Source organism: Hyla sarda, chromosome 2, assembly GCF_029499605.1.
Source record: "Hyla sarda isolate aHylSar1 chromosome 2, aHylSar1.hap1, whole genome shotgun sequence".
Taxonomy (NCBI): domain Eukaryota; kingdom Metazoa; phylum Chordata; class Amphibia; order Anura; family Hylidae; genus Hyla; species Hyla sarda.
In genome coordinates, this window is record NC_079190.1 from 23,005,028 (window position 1) to 23,031,304 (window position 26,277).

The following is a 26,277-nucleotide window of genomic DNA, read 5'->3' on the forward strand; positions in this document are numbered from 1 at the left end:
TATGAAATATAAAAAAATAAAAAAGTAAAATAAAAATTTTACATCTCCCATATCAATAAACAAAATCCAAATAAAAATACCAAAACCCAATAATTGTCACCACCACATGCATAGATGTCTAAACTGTAATTTACCCCTCATGGCAACAGACGTAGAAATAAATAAATAATGTCATAGGAGTTTTTTTTTTTTTGTCATTTCGCATCCCACAAAACATGGAATAACAAGAGATCAAAAAGGCCACAAAATGGTAGAAATAAAAACAACTCATAGATCAAAAATAAGTCCCAACACAGCTCCATAGATGAAAAAATAAAAAAAGTTATAGGGCTCAGAACATAGCGAAGCAAAGAGTTTGGTAACACTGTAATTGTACTGAACCAAAAAATAAATAAAATAATATTACATTAAATTAATAATAAATAAATAATATATAAAATAATACACAATATTTTACCGCAGGGTGAACTCAAAATTTTTTAAATCCCCTCCTCCGCAATTTATTTATTTATCTTTTTATATTTTCACTCAACATTTTTTTATTTGAAGTTCTACAATACATATGGTAAAATGAAGGGTACCAATAAAAAGTATGACTTACTTTTTTCAGTCGATAGAAAAGATAAACAAATAAGTTATGGAGGTTAGAAGTTATGGAGGTCAACGGATAGCGCAAGCATAGAAACCATAAAACCAAGTCATCTACCAAAGAATGAAGATTAGATTGTTGGGAAAACTATTTATACGTGACCTCTGATCATTTCATTATAACCTTGTACCCTATGATGTTGCTATATCTAGCCTCCCAATGGACGCCTCTCCAGGCCTATTAACATGCCTCTTCAATGGGGGGTCCCCGCTCGTACCATTTTCTCATAGAATAAGCTTTCTAGCCTCTGCCTTGAGTTGTTTACTTAGAGATGTCTTCTTGACCTTTAGATACATAATGCTCTCCATAAAGTGTAATGATTAGGGTAATAGTCAGTGCAAATCCTCCGGAGGGGAATGGAGCCGATCCAGAAGACACAAAAGATTTTAAGGACTGATATGGAAAGTTAAGCAAGCATCTAGTGTAAAAACGTTCCTCCTCGCAAAACATGCGAGAAAGTCATTTTGATTGGTAAAAGATGGAGAACGGCTGCTGGTCAGATGGGTTAAAGTGGTCAAGAGGCGGACTGACTGGTAACATGTATAGAATACAGCCTTCTCTTCATGTTACTCCTATGATGTGGGGAGGGGTAGGCCACAGCCACACAGCTCTGGCGCTGATTTATCGCTTCCAGAACAAAAGGGTCAGATGGTAAAAATCCAACAAGCCTGACAACATCTGTTGGTGAAAAGTTGTGAAGCTGCAATACACCATAGTACTTTAAATACGGTGTATAAGCACCTTAACTCAAAGCTTCTGGGCCCCAGGAGAAAATCTGTAACAGGTCCCCCCCAACTACAATGGGTAGATGGGTCGTTTGGCTTCCTATAGTAACCTTAAAGAGTACATGTCATGATCTTGTTAAATTTTATAATCCTCCCAGTTCACTGCCCAATCATGATAAATCCCCCCCCCCCATGCGTTTATTTTTTTAAATTATTTTTTAGTTTTCTACCTTGATATTTCTCTGTATTTTCTGCTCAGTCACATTCACAGACTGGGAAGGGGCGTTCCCCAGCAGATGTGACATCATCTGAAGCCATACAGGGGAGAACTTCCTCCCTCACTCTGCTACACACAGCCCAGAGCAGTTCAGTGTGAGATGAGCAATGATTGGATAAGGCTGCACACCCCCACCTCAACACTCCAGACTGCATTTCCTGATTTTGGACTTCTGTCAGGCCAGCAGGAGTCCAAAGTCTGTGCAAGAGATGGGGGGGAAATGTGTTCTGGACATGTAGGGAGACACCTAGTGGCAGCTTTTTTAAACAAATAAAACACAGAAAAGAAAAGATTTTTTATTTACCATAAGGAATGCAATAGTTAAAATTAGTTTGAATGACAATGCCCATTTAAACAGCCACACCTCTGCTAATATAGGGAATACTCTCAAGAAGGAAGCTAGGTTTAGAGGAAAGAGGTCGGTGCATTATTTTGGTTAATGAATGATGTTAGATGGGTGATGCCAACAAGACAAGCTCCTAGAACCCACGACAGTCAGCAGGAGATGTATGGTTCAGCCATTCATGTTCCCGCAGTAGAAAAAATGTGGTATAGCATTGTACGATGGCCAATGGGAAGGTGGCCAAGCATGTTTTTTTCCAATGAGGAAAGGGGAGCATAAGCTACAGAAACAAAAGAGCCATGTAGAAATCCAACATGGCCCCATCTCTGCTCTAGTTATATAAAATAGGATATAAGCTGATTTCCAAGGGTCTGACTTCTCTCAACACCAAAGATCATCAAGTGGGAAAGTTGCACATAGCCACACAAGTCAAACGAACGGCCATCCATGTAACACAGTGGTCTTAAACTGTGTCCCTCCAGATGTTGCAAAACTTCAAATCCAAGCATGTCCGGACAGAGGTTGGCTGGGACCTCTGGGGAATCAGGCCGGGCCTAGATTGTCCTATTAGACCAGTGGTCTCAAACTGTGGCCCTCCAGATGTTCCAAAATTTCAACTCCCAGCATGCCCGGACAGCCGTTGGCTGGGACCTTTGGGAAATCAGGCCGGGCCTAGACTGTTCTATTAGACCAGTGGTCTCAAACTGTGTCCCTCCAGATGTTGCAAAACTTCAACTCCCAGCATGCCCGGACAGCCGTTGGCTGTCCGGGCATACTGGGAGTTGAAGTTCTGCAACATCTGGAGGGCCACAGTTTGAAACCACTGATGTAACACAAGGACGCAACAGGTACAAAAGAATGAAAGCCTCTATTACTGGGTCCACGTAATTTTAACACTTTGCAGTTTATATTCTCATTGTGGCTCACAGATACAACATTCATCTATGGTAATTGGTTTCCCAAATTGAACACCCACCCAGCATCTCTGGCCTCATTGGTGGGCATTAGGGCACACTACCTGTCAGTGCATATTGGTGTGCCCTTGGCCCTGATGGCCTAGGCACCCGGAGGTTGCACTCCTGATCTTTAAAACACAACCGAATGGGATTCGGCTACAGTCCCTACTTTATTGACTGGGCAGTGTTTGTGTACCTTAATCCCTTAAAGGACAACTGCAGCGGCATTACACTTATCCCCTATCCACAGTATAGGGGATAAGTGTTTGATTGCGGGGGTCTGACCGCTGGGACCCCCCGATCTCCCTAACGGGGCACCGCCATAAGCGCTCATGGTGAGTGCTAAGGCGCGTAGCGTCGACCTAGAGGTGGACGGTGACGCCCAGTCTCCTCCCCGTCCCCATACAGTTCTATGGGGGATGCAGGGAGGCACGAACGCTGCATCCCCACCTCTCCCATAGAGATGTATGGAGGAGGCGTGCCGGCTGCAACGTCATGCTGCGGCTGGCACGCCCCCTGCACGGGAGAGCCACGGCCCCGTACAGGAGATCGCCGGGGGCCCCAGCATTCGAACCCCCCGCGATCAAACACTTATCCCCTATCTTGAGGATAGGGGATAAGTGTTTGTAACGCTGCAGATGTCCTTTAAGGACCAAGCCAATTTTCACCTTAAGGACGAGAACATTTTTCACACATCTGACCACTGTCACTTTAAGCATTAATAACTCTGGGAAGCTTTGACTTTTCATTCTGATTCCAAGAATGTTTTTTCGTGACATATTCTACTTTATGTTAGTGGTAAATTTTTGTCGATACTTGCATCATTTCTTGGTGAAAAATTCCAAAATTTGATGAAAAATTAAAAAAATTATGCATTTTTTTTTTACTATGAAACTCTCTGCTTATAAAGAAAATGGACATCCCAAATACATAATATATTGATTCACATATACAATATGTCTACTTTATGTTTGCATCATAAAGTTGACATTTTTTTTTACTTTTGAAAGATGTCAGAGGGCTTCAAAGTTCAGCAGCAATTTTCAAATTTTTCACAATATTTTCAAAATCAGAATTTTTCAGGGACCAGTTCAGTTTTGAAGTGGATTTGAAGGGCCTTCATATTAGAAATACCCCACAAATGACCCCATTATAAAAACTGCACCCCTCAAAGTATTCAAAATGACATTCAGAAAGTGTGTTAACCCTTTAGGTGTTTCACAGGAATAACAGCAAAGTGAAGGAGAAAATTCTAAATCTTCATTTTTTACACTCGCATGTTCTGTGGGTACACTAGAGGGCTCAGAAGGGAAGGAGTGACAATGGGATTTTTGAGAGTAAATTTTGCTGAAATGGCTTTTGGGGGGCATGTCGCATTTAGGAAGCCCCTATGGTGCCAGAACAGCAAAAAAAAAAAAAACACACCCCTCAAGGAAAGTAACAACGGTTACAGTGAGCCTTAACACCCCACAGGTGTTTGGCGACTTTTCGTTAAAGTCAGATGAGTAAATGAAAAAAATACATTTTCACTAGAATGCTGTTTTTACAAGGGGTAATAGGAAAAAATGCCCCCCCCAAAATTTGTATCCCCATCTCTTCTGAGTATGGAAATACCCCATGTGTGGATGTAATGTGCTCTGCAGGCGCACTACAATGCTCAGAAGAGAAGGAGCCACATTTGGCTTTTTGAAAGCAAATTTTGCTGAAATAGTTTTTGCGGGCAAGCCAGAACAGCAAAAAATAAATAAAAATAAATAATAAAAACACATGGCATACTATTTGTGAAACAACACCCCTCAAGGAATGTAACAAGGGGTACAGTGAGCCTTTACAGGTGTTTGACAAATTTCCGCTAAAGTTGGATGAGAAAATGAAAACTTCAATATTTTTCAGGAAAATGCTGGTGTTAACCAAACTTTCTCATTTTTGCAAGGGGTAATAAGAAAAAAAGCCTCACAAAATTTGTACCACCACTTCTTATGAGTATGGAAATACCCCATATGTGGACGTAAAGTGCTCTGCGGGCGCACTACAATGCTCAGAAGAGAAGGTGTGCCATTGAGCTTTTGGAGAGAGAATTTGTTTGGAATGGAAGTTGGGGCCCATGTGCGTTTACAAAGCCCCATGGTGCCAAAACTACACCCCTCACAAAATGTATTAGGGGACGCAGTGAGCATTTACACCCCACTGGCGTTTGGCAGATCTATGGAACAGTGGGCTGTACAAATGAATTTCAATTTCACGAATCATTGTTTAAAAAATCTGTCAGACACCTGTGGGGCGTAAGTGCTCACTGCACCCATTATTATATTACGTGAAGGGTGTGTTTTTCAAAATGGAGTCACATGTGCGGGGGCCATTGTTCTGGCACTATGGGGGCTTTGTAAACACATGTGGCCTTCAATTCCAGACACATTCTCTCTCTAACAGCCCAATGGCGCTCCTTCTCTTCTGAGCATTGTAGTGCATTACATCCACATATGGGGTATGTTCTTACTCAGAATAAATGGGGTTACAAATTTTGGGGGGCTTTTTCCCAATTCTCCCTTGTGAAAATGAAAAATTTAGGGCAACACCAGCATTTTAGTGATTATTTTTTTTCACATTCAACTTTGACGAAAATTCATCAAACACCTGTGGGGTGTTAAGGCTCACTATACCCCTTGTTACATTCCGTGAGGGGTGTAGTTTAAAAAATGGGGTCACGTGTGGGTATTTTTTTGCATTTATGTCCAAACCGCTGTAAAATCAGCCACCCCTGTGCAAATCACCAATTTTGGCCTCAAATGTACATGGTGCGCTCTCACTCCTGAGCCCTGTTGTGCGCCCGCAGAGCATTTTACGTCCACCTATGGGGTATCTCCGCACTCCAAAGAAATTTGGGGGTCTTTTTTTCCTTTTACCTCTTGTGAAAATTAAAAGTATGGGGCACCACCGGCATGTTAGTGTAAAAAATTTTACTTTTACACTAACAGGCTGGTGTAGACCCCCAACTTTACCTTTTCATAAGAGGTAAAAGGAGAAAAAGCCCCTCAAAAATTGTAACGCAATTTCTCCTGAGTACGGAGATACCCCATATGTGGCCCTAAACTGTTGCCTTGAAATAAGACAGGGCTCCGAAGTGAGAGAGCGCCATGTGCATTTGAGGCCTAAATTAGGGCTTTGCATAGGGACAGATCCGGATGCAAGCATTACACTTGCCACCGATACCAGAAAACCCTACAGCTGTGTTTCCCAAACAGGGTGCCTCCAGCTATTGCAAATTTCCTGTTTTACAAAAGTTGGAGGCTCTGTTTTGGAAACCGTACCGCACGAGATGTTTTTCATTTTTATTTGGGGGGGGGGGGGGGTAACCGTGTAGGGGTATATGTAGTGTTCTACTCTTCATTTTGTGTAGTGTAGTGTTTTTTTTTTTGGGTACAGTCACATGGTTGGGTTCACACCGAGTTTACCGCTGGGAGTTTGAGCTGCGGCGGCAAATTTGCCACACCTCAAACTTGCAGCAAGGAACTCACTGTAAACCTGACCACGTGATTGTACCCTGTACATGGGGGGGGGGGGGGGGGGCGGCATACGTCCAGCTTTTGCCAAAGTACAACTTTCAGCATGCCCTTTGGTTGTCCATGCATGCTAAGAGTTGTAGTTATGCAACAGCTGGAGACACACAGTTTGCAAAACCCAGAGTTTGTTACTTAACTCGTTTTGCAACCAGTATGCCTCCAGCTGTTGTAGAACTACAGCATGTAAGGTCTGTCAGTGCATGCTGGGAGTTGTAGTTTGCAACAGCTGAAGGTACACTGGTTGTGAAACACTGAGTTAAGTAACAAACTCTGCGTTTTGCAACCAGTGTGCCTTCAGCTGTTACGAAACTACAACTCACAGCATGCATTGACAGCTGAAGGGCATGCTGAGAGTTGTGGTTATGCAACAGCTGGAGGCACACTTTTTCATAGAAAAAAAATGTGCCTCCAACTGTTGCAGAACTATGACTCCCAGCATGCACAGACAGCCAAAAGGCATGCTGGGAGTTGTAGTTGTGCCTCCAGCTGTTGCACAACTACAACTCCCAGCGTGCCCTTTGGCTGTGCATGCTGGGAGTTGTTGCTTAGCAACAGCAGGAGGCGAACAGGCCTCACCTCCTGCTGTATCCTGCCGCTGCTTGAGGGAACCCCCGCTGACCTCCGCCGAGATAAGTAAGGCCCCGATCGGGTCCCGATCACCGCACAGCAGGACAATGGTTGGTCGTTCCGACCGACCGATCATGTAATTGTGAGGAGGCACCTGTGCCACCTCACTCCTGCTGGTAATGGGTGATAGGGGTATGCAATGAATGATTTCAGCAGGCCTCCCGGTCCTGTCCCATCCCCGTCGAGCGTCGGGGACCGGAATTCCCACCGGCGTACAGGTACGGCCTGTGTCCTTAAGGGTTAAGCTAAAGGGCTACTCCAGTGGGAAAAAAAATTTAAATCAACTGGTGCCAGAAAGTTAAACAAATTTGTAAATTACTTCTATAAAAAAAAATGTTAATCCTTCCTTAATCCTTCAGCTGCTGTATGATCCACAGGAAGTGGTGCAGTTATTTCCAGTCTGACCACAGTGCTCTCTGCTGACACCTCTGTCCATATCAGGAACTGTACAGAGCAGGAGAGGTTTGCTATGGGAATTTTCTCCTACTCTGGACAGTTCCTGACATGGACAGAGGTGTCAGCAGTGAGCACTGTGGTATAACCTAGATATCTCATTTAAAGGGGTACTCCGCTGGAGACCCCCCGGGCTGGCAGCGGCAGCATCCGGAACACGGAAGCTTGCAGGTTCGGCGTTTGTGATGTCACGCCATGCCCCCTCCATTCATGTTTATGGGAGGGGGTGTGATGGCTAGTACATAGCCATCACGCCTCTTCCCACTATTTTGAATGGAGGGGGCGAGGTGGCTGGCATCGCCAGTCATTGGGCATGGAGCACAGTTCGCTCCATGCACCAAATGACAGGGGTGCGGCAGCAGAGATCGCTGGGGTCCTCAGTGGCGGGACCCCCGCGATCTAACCTCCTATCCTTTGGATAGGGGTGAAGTTGTTTTCAGCGGAGAACCCCTTTAAGAAACCTAGAGTTCACCACCAGAGATGCAGAACATGTGTTTATTCTTATTTTCCATTACGATTCATCTATTTCCCACATTCCTGGTCTCAGCTTTGTCTCTATATTGAGTGTTAGCAGATCTCATAACAGATTTTGGTTGCCGTGCTATGTGCGGAGTCATCATTTAGATTTTGTCACAGTATTAATGTGCAGATGACACAGTTTTGTCACCAGCTGACAGTATAATATTTTCCAGGTCCCCCTCTGGAGCCTTGTAAATTTGTTTGCAAGAACATGAATTGATATTGAATAAGATATGGCATTCATTATTAACATGAATCACTTAGCGGAGCCCTTTAATTACATTATACAGAGTCGGGGGCCAAACTGGAAAGACAAAAGGTTATTGCAGGTCGCTGTTATAGACAAGATGTGTGTTCCTGCAGGGGGCAGCAGAGTGGTAGAAAAATATAATCCTCCTCATCATCATTATTATCTGTAGCATGTCAACAACAGTTTATAGAAAGGAAAGCAACAATATGAACAGAATAACCCTTCTAGAAATAGAAACTCTAAGCACAGGAAATATGCAAAGAATACAAAAACATCACAGCTCTTCTTTCCTAAATCGCTTATTTTGCTGTTTATCCTATTTTGACTCATAATGCAATTTAGACAGAGAGATACAGTATAACGTAACCTTTTCTCTGTGTTCTAGGAGATCAGCTATGTGCTCCTCCTTCTATTTACTGTATTGGGTCTGAAAACTGGCTGCAGCAGGAGCCTCCCCCCAGAGTTCTTACAGTACTCTGATCTGTGATTGCTGCCTCCTGACTGATCTGTATAACCAATCCCTTCTAAAAGGAGATGTTCCTGATCATTGATGAATGGTCAACGTTGTACAAGAAGCATAGTAAAGAAGAAGCCAGTAACTACAGGCCAGTTAGCTTGACCTCCATAGTATTGAATTGACTAGCGGTAGTGTCCAGGATCCCATGTTCCAGCTGCTATATATCAAAAGCTGTTGTATGGCAGAGAAAAACCATCTATTACCCAAGTGATCAGTAGGCTCTACCCGTTGGCAGGGCCGGCGGTAGGCCATGGCAAACTGGGCAATTGACCAGGGCCCCTGTCCTCCAGAAGGCCCCCTGCGGCTGCTATAGTGTTTGTAGCTGGGGAAGCAGTGTAGCCAGCAGCATCCAAGATTGAGCCTTTCGCATTAGACGCAGCAATCAACTTTGATCACTACGTCTAAAGGGTTAATATTGGGCATCACTGCGATTGGTGATGTATGGCATTAGACATGGGTCCTGGCGGCTGATAGCGTCATAACAGAGTAGCGGGCGCAGGACATACAGGTATGCCCTGCGTCCTTAAAGGACAACTGCAGGGTTCTAACACTTATCCCCTATCCACAGCAGAAAATCTGCCGCAGTCCCTACTGACTTCAATGGGGCTTGCAGCGGATTTTCCACAGCATAAATTCCTCCGTGGAAAATCTGCTGCGGACAGCCGAGAAGAGCCCGCACCCTTTCAAATACGCAGCAGAAAACCCGCAAAAACAAATAGCGTGTGAACGCACCCTTATTGAGTAAACCATGACCACATGTGTTGTCCCAGCACCAAAGGCTGTCCTGTGGGCTTTGGACTTCCTCGGGCAGACCTGCGGCACAGGTGTTAGGCCCACCCTAAAGGACTGGTTATTATTGTTCAAGCACTTTATCAGATGCCTAATATATTTTCATTAGTATAGTATAATACGTTAACTGTTATTTATATCTGTGTTATACCATTAAGAGTGGGGCAGTGCAAGCCCATGTGACCCTGTGTGCCCTATGGGAACCCCTAAATTCCTTAGTATATAGAGTAGTGGGGGGAGGAGTTGCCCCAGTCTAAGTCTAGCCCTAGTGCTAAGCTGAGCACAAGTGCGGTAAAGGTTTGAGATGTGTGGAGAAGCTCTGAGGGAGCACAAAATCTCTTCTCAAGTCTTATCCAGTCATTCTGCAAGGAAGTTCATACCCTGGCGGAGAAAGCTACAGGACCTTGACAGAACCCTCGCAACCTGGAACAATCTTCAGTCTCCTTTCAAGTCAGTATTAATTCAATTGGGTGAAAAGCACCACAAGTCCCAGCAGGCAACAGGGCTCCCAAGGGATTACACTGCATCCTCTCCTCTCTGCTCTGCACCATACTGTTGGCTTGTAATACCATCTGCACCCTGCTCAGTAAAAGACAGTTATCCGTAACCCGACGTCAGTGTGTTCATTTACTTCCAGTGTCTGGCCCAGGAGAAGCTGTCTCCAACCTCGGGCTGGCTATAGGCTAACTGTGCCCTGGCGTCACAAAGTGATAAGGTATTTCCTAGCACCCCTGTGGCTACCACACACAAGAGAGAGAGAGAGTTCCATAGTCTCACCGCTCTTCCAGTAAAGAATCCCAGTCTCTGCTGGTGTAGAAACCTCCTTTCCTCTAGATGTAGAGGATGCCCCTTTCTTATATATAAAGTACTGGTTATAAATAGGTTAAGGGAGAGATATCTGCTTTGCCCCCCTGTTATATCAATACATAGATCATCACTTTATTAAACTAGCGGAAGACAGGAACATGTATTGTGATTGCCACGCAATTTCCTGCATGGCACCCCAGCTCTCCCCAGGAATGGGGCGTGTCAACCCCTGCACGAAGAAGCTTCCAACACGCCCCTTTATGTATCTCTATGGGAGGGCCTGAGATCGTTCGAGTATCTCCGGCTCTCCCATAGAGATACATGGAGGTTGCGTGACAGCTGCTTCTTCATGCAGGGGTCGTTCCTGGTAAGAGCTGGAATGCCGTGCAGGAGATCACGGGGGTCCCAGTGGTCGGAACCCCCCCCACCGTGATCTGACACTTATTCCCTATCCTTTGGATAGGGGATATATTTTCCTCAACGATAGTACTCCTTTAAAGAGGTTTTTCCAGAAAGACATGGATAGATAACAAGTGTCTGCTCGGTAGGAGTTCAACCATCGGGACTCTTACCTATCACAATGCACGGTCCCATCTTAGTTTAATGGAGTGATGGCCTATGTATAAACAGGCCCGTCGCTACCGGACCGGCAAACCAAGCAATTGCTTGGGGCCCCAAGCTGGCTGGGGGCCCCGAGCTGAGCCGGTGCTTGCCCGTCCTGTAGCGACGGGGCACTTCGGGGGCCCGCACATTTGAATGAAATTACCTTTTTGTATAAAGCGTGAGGGGAAAAATTCAAATCGGCACCGGACAGGTCAGGGGCTGATTGGAGTAGAGACGTCACGTGCCCCGCGCAGGCACGCACGTCTACGCCAATCACCTGACCTGTCCATGCTTACGTCCCCACACGAACCTCCAGCATCCTCCGTGCAGTGACAGGAGCAGCAGAAGAAGACTCACACCGCTGCAACGATCCTGGCAGGGTAAGTAAACTGGCGCGGGGGGAGGATTGTATGGTGGTTAGGGGACTGCAATGGTGATGAGAGGTGTGTGTGTGTGTGTTGGGGGGGGGTATGGGGGTCATGAGAGATGCAGGGGGGGTATGGGGGTCATGAGAGATGCAAGGGGGGTATGGGGGTCATGAGAGATGCAGGGGGGGTATGGGGGTCATGAGAGATGCAGGGGGGGTATGGGGGTCATAAGAGATGCAGGGGGGTATGGGGGTCATGAGAGATTCAGGGGGGGTATGGGGGTCATGAGAGATGCAGGGGGGGTATAGGGGTCATGAGAGATGCAGGTGGGTATGGGGGTCATGAGAGATGCATGGGGGGGTGTTATAGGGGGGATGAGAGGTGCAGGGGGGTGTTATGGGGGCGATGAGAGGTGCAGGGGGGTGTTATGGGGGCGATGAGAGGTGCAGGGGGGTGTTATGGGGGTGATGAGAGATGCAGGGGTGGTGTTATGGGGGTGATGAGAGGTGCAGGGGGGGGTGTTATGGGGGTGATGAGAGGTGCAGGGAGGGTGTTATGGGGGTGATGAGAGGTGCAGGGGGGTGTTATTGGGGTGATGAGAGGTGCAGGGGGTGTTATGGGGGTGATGAGAGGTGCAGGGGGGGTGTTATGGGGGTGATGAGAGGTGCAGGGGGTGTAATGGGGGTGATGAGAGGTGCAGGGGGTGTTATGGGGGTGATGAGAGGTGCAGGGGGTGTTATGGGGGTGATGAGATGTGCAGGGGGGGTGTTATGGGGTGATGAGAGGTGGGGGGAGTTATAGTAATGATGAAGAGAGGTTTGGCGGGGGGGTTATGGGGGTGATGAAGACACAGAGGATAAGAGAGGGTATATATATATGATGTGTATGCATGTGTGGCAGTATTGTATTCAGTGGATACAGTGTGTGGCAGCATTATATTCAGGGTACAGTGTGTGGCAGTATTATATTCAGGGTACAGTGTGTGGCAGCATTATATTCAAGGATAGTGTGGGGCAGTATTATATTCAGGGTACAGTGTAAGCAGTATTATATTCAGGGTACAGTGTATAGCAGTATTATATTCAGGGTACAGTGTGTGGCAGGATTATATTTAGTGGGTACAGTGTATAGCAGTATTATATTCAGGGTACAGTGTGTGGCAGGATTATATTCAGGGTACAGTGTATAGCAGGATTATATTCAGGGTACAATGTATAGCAGTATTATATTCAGGGTGCAGTGTGGGGCAGTATTATATTCAGGGTATAGTGTGGGGCACTACTCCTACAATTGTCACCATGAATTAAACACCAATAATACAAAATTCATGAAAAATAGTATAAACTTTATTAGATAAATAATTACAAACTAAAGGACAGACAAACCCACCCCTAAAAAACATATACCCCAGAAAAGCACTAGTGACCTGGTCCTGATTATCAAGATGGTAAATATAAGGAACAATGCATAAGTTGTATTATTGGTTCACTCTGATTATCAGTACGGTAGTGTGTACCTTAATACAAAATCACCGCTAATGCAAAAATGATAATTATCCATAAAACACTACCTGTAATAGGCATGTTCCCACAGGCCATCCAGGGACACAGTGCACCCTCAACGGACGTCGTTTCGTGGGTCTCCCCACTTCGTCAGGAGGTGCTGTCATCTCACCCCTCTGCTCCTTATATATGCCCCCATTGCCGGCGCACAGATATTTACCATCTTGATAATCAGGACCAGGTCACTAGTGCTTTTCTGGGGTATATGTTTTTTAGGGGTGGGTTTGTCTGTCCTTTAGTTTGTAATTATTTATCTAATAAAGTTTATACTATTTTTCATGAATTTTGTATTATTGGTGTTTAATTCATGGTGACAATTGTAGGAGTAGTACCATAGGTGGTTTTTGTTGCCATTTCTATTGGTTTAACATTTCAGAGGAAGAGTGTAGGTTATATAGTGTGGGGCAGTATTATATTCAGGGTACAGTGTGTGGCAGGATTATATTCAGGGTACAGTGTATAGCAGTATTATATTCAGGGTGCAGTGTGGGGCAGTATTATATTCATGGTACAGTGTGTGGCAGGATTATATTCAGGGTACAGTGTATGGCAGTATTATACTCCAGGGTACAGTGTGGGGCAGTATTTTATTTAGGGTACACTTTCTGGCAAGGTTATAATGATTACTGTCTTCATGCAGAGGATGAGGATCTGGTGAGGAGCCAATGATGTCTGGATGTCAGACTCTGCAGAGAAGATGGAGCTGGGGTAAGACCTGGTCTCTGGACCAGATGAAGAAGAAAAGATAACAGAGAAGATATCACTCAAGTCAGAAGACGTCACTCAGGTCACTGATATCATTGTGTATTCTCCTGACTGTCCCATCAGAGCTGTAGTCACTTGTTAGTTCTGCAGTGATGATGGGTAAAACTGTGTCCAATCTGTGTCTCTCCAGCTGTTACAAAACTACAACTCCCATTGCCAGAGGCTCTTCAGACATAATGGGAGTTTTAGCTTTCCAACAACTGGAGAACCACTTCAACCGAGGTGATCGGTGGGGGTCTCAGCAGTTGGACCCCCACCAAAAAAATGGAACACTGCTGCACCTAATGTGGGGGGAACACTGCCTACCTAATGTGGGGGGAACTCTGCTGCACCTAATGTGGGGGGAACTCTGCTGCACCTAATGTGGGGGGAACTCTGCTGCACCTAATGTGGGGGGAACTCTGCTGCACCTAATGTGCGTCGTATCGACGTTCGCTCACGTTGCGCTCCCAGAATTCAAGGGCTGGCATTACTATGTCCTGACGCCGGCCCTAGAGAGTGACGTGCGTGAACATCAAGGGGGGGGGGGGGGCCCTCCATGTCCATTTTGCTTGGGGCCCCCAAATTCCTTCAAACGGCCCTGTGTATAAATATATCAGGGGCACTACAGAGATCTCTTCCATGATCTATTCATACCCAGGACTGTATGTAGAACAAGGGGATATGCTCTATGTCTAAAATAAATGGTTTCTACCAGGACAGACTGGGTTCTTTACTGCAGTGAGATACATTTTCCTGCATGACAATTCCCCTTTAATTCTCTTCAGAGAATCTACATATAAAAGTTTATAAAAATATAGGGTGATTTCAAAGGAACCCCATGATAATAGAAATATGATAAGGAAGTAGCTATTCGGAAAATTATCTGTCAGGGATCACTGCTTACAGTGTATAGATAAAAAAAGAAAAAAAATTGACTATTATTCCTTTCGGAATTCAGTGAATAGACAAGTTCTGTGTAGGAACCAAAATAAATACGTAAGGCTTGTATCTGACCTGTCTAGGTTTATCTTGGCAGGAATTACGCCTACGAAACACACTGGTAAGTTTATATTTAAGCGAGGAAAAAAACTGAAAAAAAAAATGTTTTAAAAACAAGAAAGTTTAATATTAGATAAAGACATGTTGAATCTAGTAAGATAAAATAACTTTCCACAATAATAAAAACATTTGCTGTCATATTTGGTGCGGATTTAGAGTCTGGGAAGGGCTACGTGAGTATGAGACTGGACAATAGGTCAGGTTTTCACGGTAATTGTCTGTCAATCATTTCTCGACTAGAATCTGTAGAGTGGTGGGCAACAAAGGGTGGACCTCCGGATGTTGCAAAACTACGACTCCCAGCATGCCCGGACAGCCGTTGGCTGTCCGGACATGCTGGGAGTTGTAGTTTTACAATAGCTGGAGGTCCACAGTTCAGAGACCACTGCTGTATGTATGTTGGAGATATGATGACACAAAGATGGAAGGACTAGAAACTGGAAATCCTGGAAAGATAGCAGGTAGCGTACAAGGAAAAACAAAGGACAAAAATGTACACAAAAAAGACAAATGGGTTTATCAATCATATGTCTGCAGCACTTTTCCTCATCACAAGTTTCGATAAATCTCTCCAAAAGGTCTCCACGGTGTGCTTTTGGCGTGCCACATGTGAATGGAGTGGTAGTATGCCTGCATAACTTATTCACTATCTATGGCGCTATAACCATAAATACGGGCTTTGGCTATTTCCTTTAGTGCCATTGGCGGGGAATAGAGTGATGGTCACACAGACGTAATACGGCTCTATTCACACAGGGCAAAAGAACAGTGGTCTAAAAGTGCCCATATAACTTTGATAAAAGTTGTCCGAACCTACCGACTTCGGCCAATTGCCTAGAGCAGAGGTCCCCCAACCCAGTCCTCGAGGCCCAAGGAATTTAAAAAGCCTGGAATGTTGGTGGGCTTTAAGGATGTGGTTGGGGACCACTGGCCCAAAGTGTATGGCAGCCTCCCAGCTCTCCACCAAGAGACTCCCGGGAGAGAGAAGGATTGGGCATGTTGGACATGTTGACCTTATTGTTGTGGGGGAGATAAGCCTCCTTCAGATGTGTATCTTACTCCTTCCTTCCCCATAGAGAACACATGAATAGTTGGCCATGTTGAGTGTTAATGTGTATGGGGAAGTCAGGAGAGACAACTGCCAGCTGAACGATCCTTCGGCCAACACATATTGAAATATTTTATGCTTGTTTTTAGGATGAGGGTGCTGCTTCAGAATCATATACCAGTTTTTCATACAGTTCTGGTTCCATACAATGGTTTCAACATACAATGTTAATTGGTTCCAGGAAGACCAGTGTATGTTGAGGGATTACTGTACATATTAAACATTCAGAATAATGGCTGTCCACATGGTACATGAGGACTCCACCAAAGACTACACTATAAGGCAAGGTCCACACAACAGACCCTTTTTAGGACATACAGAGGTGGGTCCCTGACTCAAGACCAGTTTCTGAGTTAGGCCAGGTACACATGATGGACTTTCCGAGTGTAAGCTCGGAATAGATTCTACCCTATGATTCTGACCGGCAAGTTGGTCGATGTTTTCTATGGCAAATTTTGGTCTTTCCCATTGGAACGTGGGCTGATTTTCATGTGGTACATCCACCTGCATTCTGCGCGAAAACCAACAACCAACTTGTCGGTCAGAAACAATTGATACCGGGCTTACACTTAAAAAGTCCATCATGTGAACCTGTACTAACTCAGAAACTGATCTTGAGTCAGGGACCCATCTCAAGTGCCCAAGGGTGCCCCAAAGCCCATCTGCCCCATAAGAGACCAGTATTATAAATGGCACATAGGAACCCAGTTGCAAATTTTGCATTGGGGCCCAGAAGCTAATAATTTTGCCTCTGGGTTGCAGCCCAATGTACAGTGTATCTAACAGCTGGATCTCTCCAAAGTGGACTTGAGTATATGGTGTAGGTGGAGGAAATATCACATAATAAGTAAGAGCGGGGAATATAGGAAAAGGTGATAAACACAATAACGAAGAATGTGAAGCATAACAACAAACATTCGAAATATTTGTTTCGCCACCACAAATATCACAATCTCCATAGGTTTATACAGAATAATAATGAGTAACAGCTGAAGTCTTCATCATGATAATATCGCGGGAATTAGAATGGAAGAGAAAAGCAGAATATAAGAACAGAATATATTCAGTGAATTTCCTTAGGTTGTGTATTTCAGCCGTGATATTTAGACATACGATCCCGATGGAATATCTGCAGCCGTCATTTGTGCGATTCCTATGTTTCCAGCCCACATCCCACAATACCTCTGACATCCCGGCCTTTACAGGTTTGTTGTTAGGCTTGATATTATCTCTAAAGGTTCCTGCTTCCTATCGTACTGTATGAACAGATGTGGCAGGAAATGAAACTCAGTAACAAGAGTCAATAACAGACGAGAAATGAAGGTTTTCTTTGGCTCTGGAAACTAGAAATTAATATCATTCTAATCTCCATATCCTTATTTCCATTCATTCCAAATTATTTGCATATTTTACCCATAGTTCACCTAGATACAGATGTTTGAATAACATGTCTCTTAGCAGATTATATCTGAAATTATTGGTTCAGTGTTGAAATGTCCTATTTCAGTTATATCGATACCTTAATGAATCAATGGCCTCACGGTACTCTTGGCTGTCCCAAATTTGTCGGGCCAAAAAGATCAAACTAATGACACTCACCAAAGTTGCTCTTATTTATTTCTCTATTACTTATTAAGATACATACACATCCTGAAAACTAAATTGGGTGGGGATGCCGGGGAATACACAGGTGGCGACAGCTGTTTCTCGCTAATCTACTCTTCTACAGACCATCAAATTTGTCAGGACACAATTCCCAATACTCCTTATTTAAAAGACATCTGTAGTGCATTACAACGTATTCTCTATCCAAAGTATAGGGGATAAGTTATGGATCGCGGGGGGAGCAGTGCGAGTGCTGGGGCCCCCGTGATCTCCCGTATGGGGCCGCGGCAGTATGCTGGAAAGGGGGAGTTCCACCTCCACATGATGCGGCGGCTGACACACCCCTCCATGTATCCCATAAAGAAACATGGCAGGGGTGTGTCTGCCGCGGCTTTCTACTGGGGACGACACTGTACTTCCTAAAGACTGCCGCGGCAGGGGGCCCCAGCACTCTGACCCCCCACGATCTATAACTTATCCCCTATCCTTCGAATAGGGGATAAATTATATATTGCACTACAGCTGTCCTTTAATTTTGCTTTATAACAACACCCTTGGTTTAGCCTACGGGGTATGTCTGTCAGATTCCTTTTCCTCCTATAACTTGACTCCTCCATAGAGAGAACCTCTTATCACTTTCATTGCTGCCTGAACCATAAGTCATGGGGTCGGACGCTGGTAGCTTCTGCCTGCCCCATCAACCTTGATTGATAGATCCCTCCCAGTTTGGGTATAGGAAGAGAACTGTCCATCAAAGCTGGTGGGGCGGGGAGATGTAGGGAGGGACATTGGGAGGAAAAATCCAGGCAGGGATTAAGTACTAAATGCCCATCATGGTTCCCTCAAAAAACAGTGCCAGCAACAGAGCCGATACCGTTTTATCCCCAAAAATATAAACATACTGTACTTATAAAGAACATACAGAGAGTGTTAGTCTGGCACCAATAATGCAAATAACAAAGAAAGTCCTAGTATATAGGTGATGGCATATAGCACGTGTACCTGTTTGAATCAAACAATCGAGCTGAAGCGGTATTTTTATCCATGATCGTGGGCAGCTTGTGCTGGAGCAGGTGAGGCAGGGGGTGGCAACATGTTTCACGCACTCAGGTGCTTCGTCTGGCCTGCACACCGTGCAGGCCAGACGAAGCGCCTGAGTGCTTGAAACATGTTGCCGCCCCAGTAACGCCCCCTGCCTCACCTGTTCCAACATGAGCTCCCTGTGTACCGTGTCATTCCTTTTTTCTACTTGCCGAATAAACCTTGAAATTTCTACAGAGCCTCTGGTGAGTGCGTTATCCTCTTTTATCATCTGAAGTATTATATTGTCTAGCAAGATTTTTCCCACCTACATGGATAAGAGCACCGCTTCAGCTCGATTGATTCACACAGGTACACAGGGAGCTCGTGCTGGAACAGTTGAGGCAGGGGGTGGCAACATGTTTCACACACTCAGGCACTTCGTCTGGCTTGCACACCGTGCAGGCCAGATGAAGCGCCTAATTGCGTGAAACATGTAGCCGCCCCAGTAACGCCCCCTGCCTCACCTGTTCCAGCATGAGCTCCCTGTGTACCGGTGTCTTTCCTTTTTTCTACTTGCCGAATAAAGCTTTCTACAGAGCCTCTGGTGAGTAGTGTTGAGCGGCATAGGCCATATTCGAATTCGCGAATATTCGCGAATATATGGACGAATATTCGTCATATATTCGCGAATATTCGCATATTCGTTATATTCCCGTTTTATTTTCGCATATGCGAACATTCGCGTATGCGAAAACTATCATATGTGCATATTAGCATATACAAAATTAACATACGCGAAAATTCGCATATGTGAAAATTCGCATGTGCTAATTTTCGCATATGCGAATTTTCGCGCGCCAGTCTCACACAGTAGTATTAGAGCCTTCTTTACACCACACAAGCTGGAAGCAGAGAGGGATGATCACTGTGATGTGTACTGTGAAAAAAAAAAAAAAAAAAAAAACGAATATTCGTAATTACGAATATATAGCGCTATATTCGCGAAATTCGCGAATTCGCGAATATGCGATATTCGCGAATAATATTCGAATTGCGAATATTCGTGAGCAACACTACTGGTGAGTGCGTTATCCTCCTTTATCCTCTGAAGTATTATATTAACATACTGTACTGTACTAACTGTGTAGTACCCTCATACCAGGCTCCCCAACAACCATGTCAGCCACAGCTCCCCCACAACAGTGTCAGTTAACACATATGTAACATTACACCCTTTATGCTCCTAACCTCGTCCGATCTATTAGCTTCAGCCATAAACCCCGATGGCAGGATTTCTTTGCCACGCCTGGATAACAGAGAGGCTGTCGTGTTGGGTGACCGTCTGCTCCTTCAGATAAACTGCTTTATGATTGACATTGGCTTAGGAAGTGTAGATCCCTTTCATGCCTAAATAATTTTACCTAATGTATTTTCTTCTTACCTTGAATATCGTCATTGAAGGTGCAGTATTTATTACGGTATTTGTTGAGCAGTCGGAAGGCATTGGAATTTGCAAAATCTTCAAACTGGATCAAGCAGTTCATTCCATACCTATAAAAAAGGAAAACGTAGCCACTGTTAATTATACACATGACAAATCCTATGTGAATAATTGGAAAACAGCGCCATCCTTGTGTACTGACAGAGTCAGGTATTGCAGCTTAGTCCCATTTATATGAAGGCAGCTAATCCCAGGCTGACAATTTATTCTAATCTCATACCTGTCCTTTAAGGTGACCATATATGATCTCATGGTGTTTTTTTATTTTATTTGGACCATGTAAAGGAGATATAGTTGCATATAACAATGTATAACATTTTTGATAATGCTGTAAAAAACAAAGAAACAGAGCCCCCATCTTTGCTAAGGCCTTGAGTAGCTGTTGCCCCCAACCACTAGGGCTTTCCGGAATGATGAATGGACATGAACCAATTTAATTCAAACAATTTTACAATGTATTAAAGGGATTATCCAGGAATCGAAAAACAGAGGTAATTTCTTTCAAAGACGGCTCCCTGTCTGTCTCCAGGTTGGGTGTGGTTCTGCAGCTCAGTACCATTGAAGTGAATGGAACAAAATTTTAATACCACACCCAAAGTGGAGACAGACCGGGAGCAGTCTTCGAAGGAAATTAGGCCTGTTTTTTGATTCCTGGATATCCCCTTTAATAAGACACACCTGCCACTGCAGACAGAACCAGAAAACTATCCAATGTGTGTGGGGATGCTTCATGGCATGTCGGAGGAAATGTCTCATCTCCTGGTTGAATCAGTTCCAATTATGATTGGCTTAACACGTTAGTAGGGCCATATACAAAAATAAAAAATAAAAATACAAAAAAAAAAAAAAAAAAGATTAATTCCATGCGAAATCCATGGGGGTACTTTGAGCATTACTGTCATTCTTGTGGTGGTAATCTACTTGTCACAGTAAAGGGTGACGTTATGTGGACCTTTGTCGGGGCACTGTGCAGTGTATACACTGGGACTTTAACCTTAGTAAGAAGCTTAAAAAATTGGCACTTACTATCTGTGGAAAACCTGCTAGCTGACAAATCAGAGTAAAATCAGCTACAGCTGTTTCTTGTAGCTCACACGAAACAGCTGTAGCTAATTTTACTCCCCTGTTTGTCCACAAGCAGGTTTTCCACAGATGGTAAGTACCATTTTTCATTCTTCTTACAAGGATTACAGACAAACGGCCATCACCATCTGTGGAAAACCTGCTAGCAGACAAACCGGGAAGTAAAATCAGCTGTGAGAGAAGGATGCTTCGGCACTTGCACCACTAGGAGCCTATGCACATTGCAAGCATGGGGAGTGCTCAGTAACTCCCCGCCTACTGTGTATTGCGGTGGTGCTCTGTCTGCAGATCACATAAAACACTTAAAAAAGGTATATAGATGACGGCACTCACCATACAACAGCAAAATCTTCATTGTAGAAGTCAGTGCATACAGGACGTCCGATGGCAGAGACAGTGAGGACGAAGCGCGCGTGTCGCATAAAACAGTCTGTCCCGTATACACCCCATCCTCTATATACCTTTCTTAAGTGAAATAAAAACAACAACAGCTGTTTCGTGTATCCCATACAAAACAGCTGTCACTGATTTTACTCCCGTCTGTCTGCTAGCAGCTCTTCCCCTGCAGATTTGGCATGTGCAGAGAAGAAAAAAAAGCTTAAAGAAAGCTTTCCACAGATATTAAGTGCCTTTTTTATTCTTCTTACAAGGATATATATACAGAACACCTACATAAAATCAATGCCCCAGATGTGGGTAAATGAGACCTTTTCCTTTAGTAGTGCCAGACTGAAGTTTCTCACTGAGACTAATATTATGGGGCCACTACGGCACAAACAGCTTGTTACTTATACCTGCACCCCTTACCTATCTTTACTAATTTTTACATATGGACCCAAACCTTCACATTAGCGAGTATACAACTAATAAACACATGAAGACCCAGGCCTTTCTCATCACACAGATTTTAGACCTCCAGGGAATACAATCTTTATTGGCAGCAGATAATCAACTAATGGTTCTCAGAAAAGAGAAGCAATACAAAAATAGCCGAGACACAATGACTCCGAGTACAACTACACCATTTGAGGACTCTTCTTATGTCAACCGAGCTGAAAAGACTGATTCGGGGGATTCTCCTGTTGGCCTCAGGCGATGTCATAGACAGTGGTATCATTCATTCTCCTCTTTTGTGTCTACTGTAACGTGATGTGGACACAAGGGAGACAATCGTAGGCTTACTAACCAAAATGGGATACAGATCCTTCAGGGCTTCTTTGAGATAGTAACCCTCCACATGAAACGCTCCATTGACAGCACCTCTGCTCCCGTAGACAGGTGTCCTAGATTTGTGTCGAATTATTCTTCTGGTATTAATGGGGCCTTTTGTAGGGAGAAATGAGGTGTTATGTCATTCCGACAAACATGGTGACAGCTTTTATTACCAAGTGAAGATGAGGTCAGCTCCAACACCCGGAGTATTGTACGTATTTCCTCAGATGTTTTGTTTTGTAAGAATAGGTGTCCGCGCATTGTGAGACAGACAGGCTTGGGTTACAGGTATATAGTTCGTATTATGAATTATGAGAGGTGGAAAAGGACAGGTCTTGGTGGACTTCGTTTTATTCATTTATGGAACCACCAAGACATCTGCTGCTATCACTAGAGGTTTCTGGAGCATTGGGCATCAAGAACACTAAGGGTTAAAGGGGTACGCCGGTGGAAAATAAATGTTTTTAAATAAATTGGTGCCAGAAAGTTCTACAGATTTGTATATTATTTCTATTTAAAAATCTTAATCTTTTCAGTACTTATCAGCTGCTGTATGCTCCACAGGAAGTGGTGTAGTTTTATCCAGCCTGACCACAGTGCTCTCTACTGCCTCCTCTGTCCGTTTCATGAACTGTCCAGAGTAAGTGCAAATCCCCATAGCAAACCTATCCTGCTCTGGACAGTTCCTGACAGGGACAGAGGTGGCAGCAGAAAGTACTGAGGTCAGACTGGAAAGAACTACACAACTTTCTCCGGAACATACAGCAGCTGGTAAGTACTGGAAGTAATTTATAAATCTATTTAACTTTCTGCCACCGGTTGATTTAAAACCATTTGTTTCCAACTGGAGTTCCCCTTTAAGCCTTGCAGCCGCCCTTTATTATTACAGAAATCCCAAGGAGTATAATTGAAAATTGTTTTTTCTAAACCAGACAACCAGTTTAACATCACATTGATTTATTTAGAATAGTTGATCATGAGAATAATTTCCCATTCATAGTCATTTACTAGACCCAGATCTTCCCCTCACTGTTGGAATGTAGGAACGTGATACGAAATTATGACATTTCTCCCGGGTATAATCAGACATGGGAAAGGTTTTGGTAATCTCAAAAAGTTCATGTCTACACCTGCAAATAATATAGACGCTTGATGTATCATTGACCTTTATCGGTCATGTACTGTACTTTTAATTATGTTCTGACGTAGAAAGGTAGAGCTACGATTACACTATTAGGATATCAATTGTATAAAATGGTTTAATGTGAGAGGTGATTTACTGTACAACAGCTCAGCATGGGGTTTGACAGAGATCCAGTGTTATCATAGATTTATCATTTGTAACTACTATAATACTGTCCCCTATATGCAAGAATATAACTACTATAATACTGCTCCTATATACAAGAATATAACTACTATAATACTGCTCCTATATACAAGAATATAACTACTAGAATACTGCCTCCTATATACAAGAATATAACTACTATAATACTGCTCCTATATACAAGAATATAACTACTATAAAACTGCTCCTATATACAAGAATATAACTACTATAATACTGCTCCTATATACAAGAATATAACTACTATAATACTGCCTCTTATATACAAGAATATAACTACTATAATACTGCCTCTTATATACAAGAATATAACTACTATAATACTGCTCCTATATACAAGAATATAACTACTATAATACTGCCTCCTATATACAAGAATATAACTAGTATAATACTGCCCCTATATACAAGAATATAACTACTATAATACTGCTCCTATATACAAGAATATAACTACTATAATACTGCTCCTATATACAAGAATATAACTACTATAATACTGCTCCTATATACAAGAATATAACTACTATAATACTGCTCCTATATACAAGAATATAACTACTATAATACTGCTCCTATATACAAGAATATAACTACTATAATACTGCCTCCTATATACAAGAATATAACTAGTATAATACTGCCCCTATATACAAGAATATAACTACTATAATACTGCTCCTATATACAAGAATATAACTACTATAATACTGCTCCTATATACAAGAATATAACTACTATAATACTGCTCCTATATACAAGAATATAACTACTATAATACTGCTCCTATATACAAGAATATAACTAATTCTGCCCCTTGGTTATATGTCTTTCTACACTTACATCCATGCTGGCTACTTATAATTGCTGTAAATCTGTAGTTCGGGAAAACTTTTTGCCTTGTATAAGTTACTGAAGGCGGGGGAGTTAATACATGGATCCCGATAGTAACACTGTTTATACTATAAAACTTTTGCAAATCTTAATGAACCAGAAAACCACTGACTATATAAACTACAAAACAAATAAAAAGGAACAAGACCATCACATGTTATTTATTTCTAGATAAGAAAAATATGAGTAAATATTAGAGAGAAAAAAAAATTCTATTTACTTTTTTCCCCTTATAAAATGTTACAGACATAAATTTTGATGTACAAAAGAGCAAGTTAACCTTATAAAAAGTATAATAATAATAAAAAAAAAAAAAACACAATAAAGCGAAGTTCCCATTACATAATAAAGTTCCACGATGGATTATCCTAGAGAAATTTCTAAAACAGATGCTGATACTTTTGTTAACTATTACGCTGTAGGTTTCTGTGCACTTCCGTCTGGCCTCACGGTGTTCTGGACGGGGGTTGTCAGCTCCGTGTGATGAGCCCCCAACAATAAATGAGGCATGAAAAACAACAACTGCGCAAAACGGTGCCCTGTGGCTTGTATGATGGAGAGAACAGATTGTCCCGCAGCCAAACATCACCATGACAAGACATTGACAATGATACATGGAGGCAAAAAACAAAACAAAATCCGGTTAATTATACTTATGATACTGAAGAATAAATGGGATAAATCATGAGGGGTGGGCAACGACCCATCCAGCACCGCCAAACGTGCAATGCTTTAAAGTGGCGCACCCTTGGAAAACATTTTTTTTTCAAAGCAATTGGCTCCAGAAAGTTATTCAGATCTGCAAATTACTTCTATTTAAAAATCTTAACCCTTCCAGTACTTAGCTGCTGTGTGCTCCAGAGGAAGTTGTGTAGTTCTTTCCAGTCTGACCACAGTGCTCTCTGCAATCACCTCTGTCCGTGTCAGGATCTGTCCGGAGTAGAAGAGGTTTGCTATGGGGATTTTCTCCTGCTCTGGACAGTTCCTGACATGGACAGAGGAGTCAGCAGAGAGCACTGTGGTCAGACAGAAAAGAACTACACAACTTCCTCTGAGGCATACAGCAGCTGGGGAAGGGTTAAGATTATGATTTTTTTTTATTTTTTATAGAAGTAATTTACAAATCTGTTTAACTTTCTGGAGGCAGTTGATATGAAAAAAAAAATTTCCACTGGAGTACCACTTTAAACTATGGTGATGCTGCAGAACGTAACGTTACCATTAACTTAAAAATGTTTATCTCATTTTGACATCAGTTCACAAATTTTGTTCCTTATTCCTTAAAAAAAATTTCCAATATTGACCATCAGGGTTCTGTGTTCACTTTAAAGGGGTATTCGGGGGCTAAAACATTTTATCATCATGCCACACCCCCTCCATTCATGTCTATGGGAGGGCGCGTGACGGACGTCACGACCCCTCCCATAGACATGAATGGAGAGGGCGTGGCGTGACGTCACATCCCCAGTCCCGGAAACCTGGAGTTTTCCGAAACTGGAGATTCAGCACCCGCATAGAATGTGGGTGCTGCAGGGAGGTCGCGGGGGGTCTCAGCAGGTGGCCCCCCCGCGATCAGGCATCTTATCCCCTATCCTTTGGATAGGGGATAAAATGTCTTTGCCCGGAATACTCCTTTGATGCAACTAGTGACAGCAAATCCCTACCAGCGACTATAGGTGGCACTGCCAT

The 26,277-nt window shown here is 43.4% G+C and overlaps 1 protein-coding gene across 2 annotated transcripts in view; it reads right to left on the reverse strand.

Moving 5' to 3' along the window:
• The window catches only part of ME3 (malic enzyme 3), a 212,023-nt gene that overhangs the window by 42,442 nt on the left and 143,304 nt on the right, over positions 1–26,277 (reverse strand). For both annotated transcript variants that reach the window (XM_056561390.1, XM_056561391.1), the window contains exon 8: positions 19,989–20,098. In XM_056561390.1, coding sequence (XP_056417365.1) covers positions 19,989–20,098 — 110 coding nt within the window. The remainder of the gene's footprint in view (positions 1–19,988; positions 20,099–26,277) is intronic.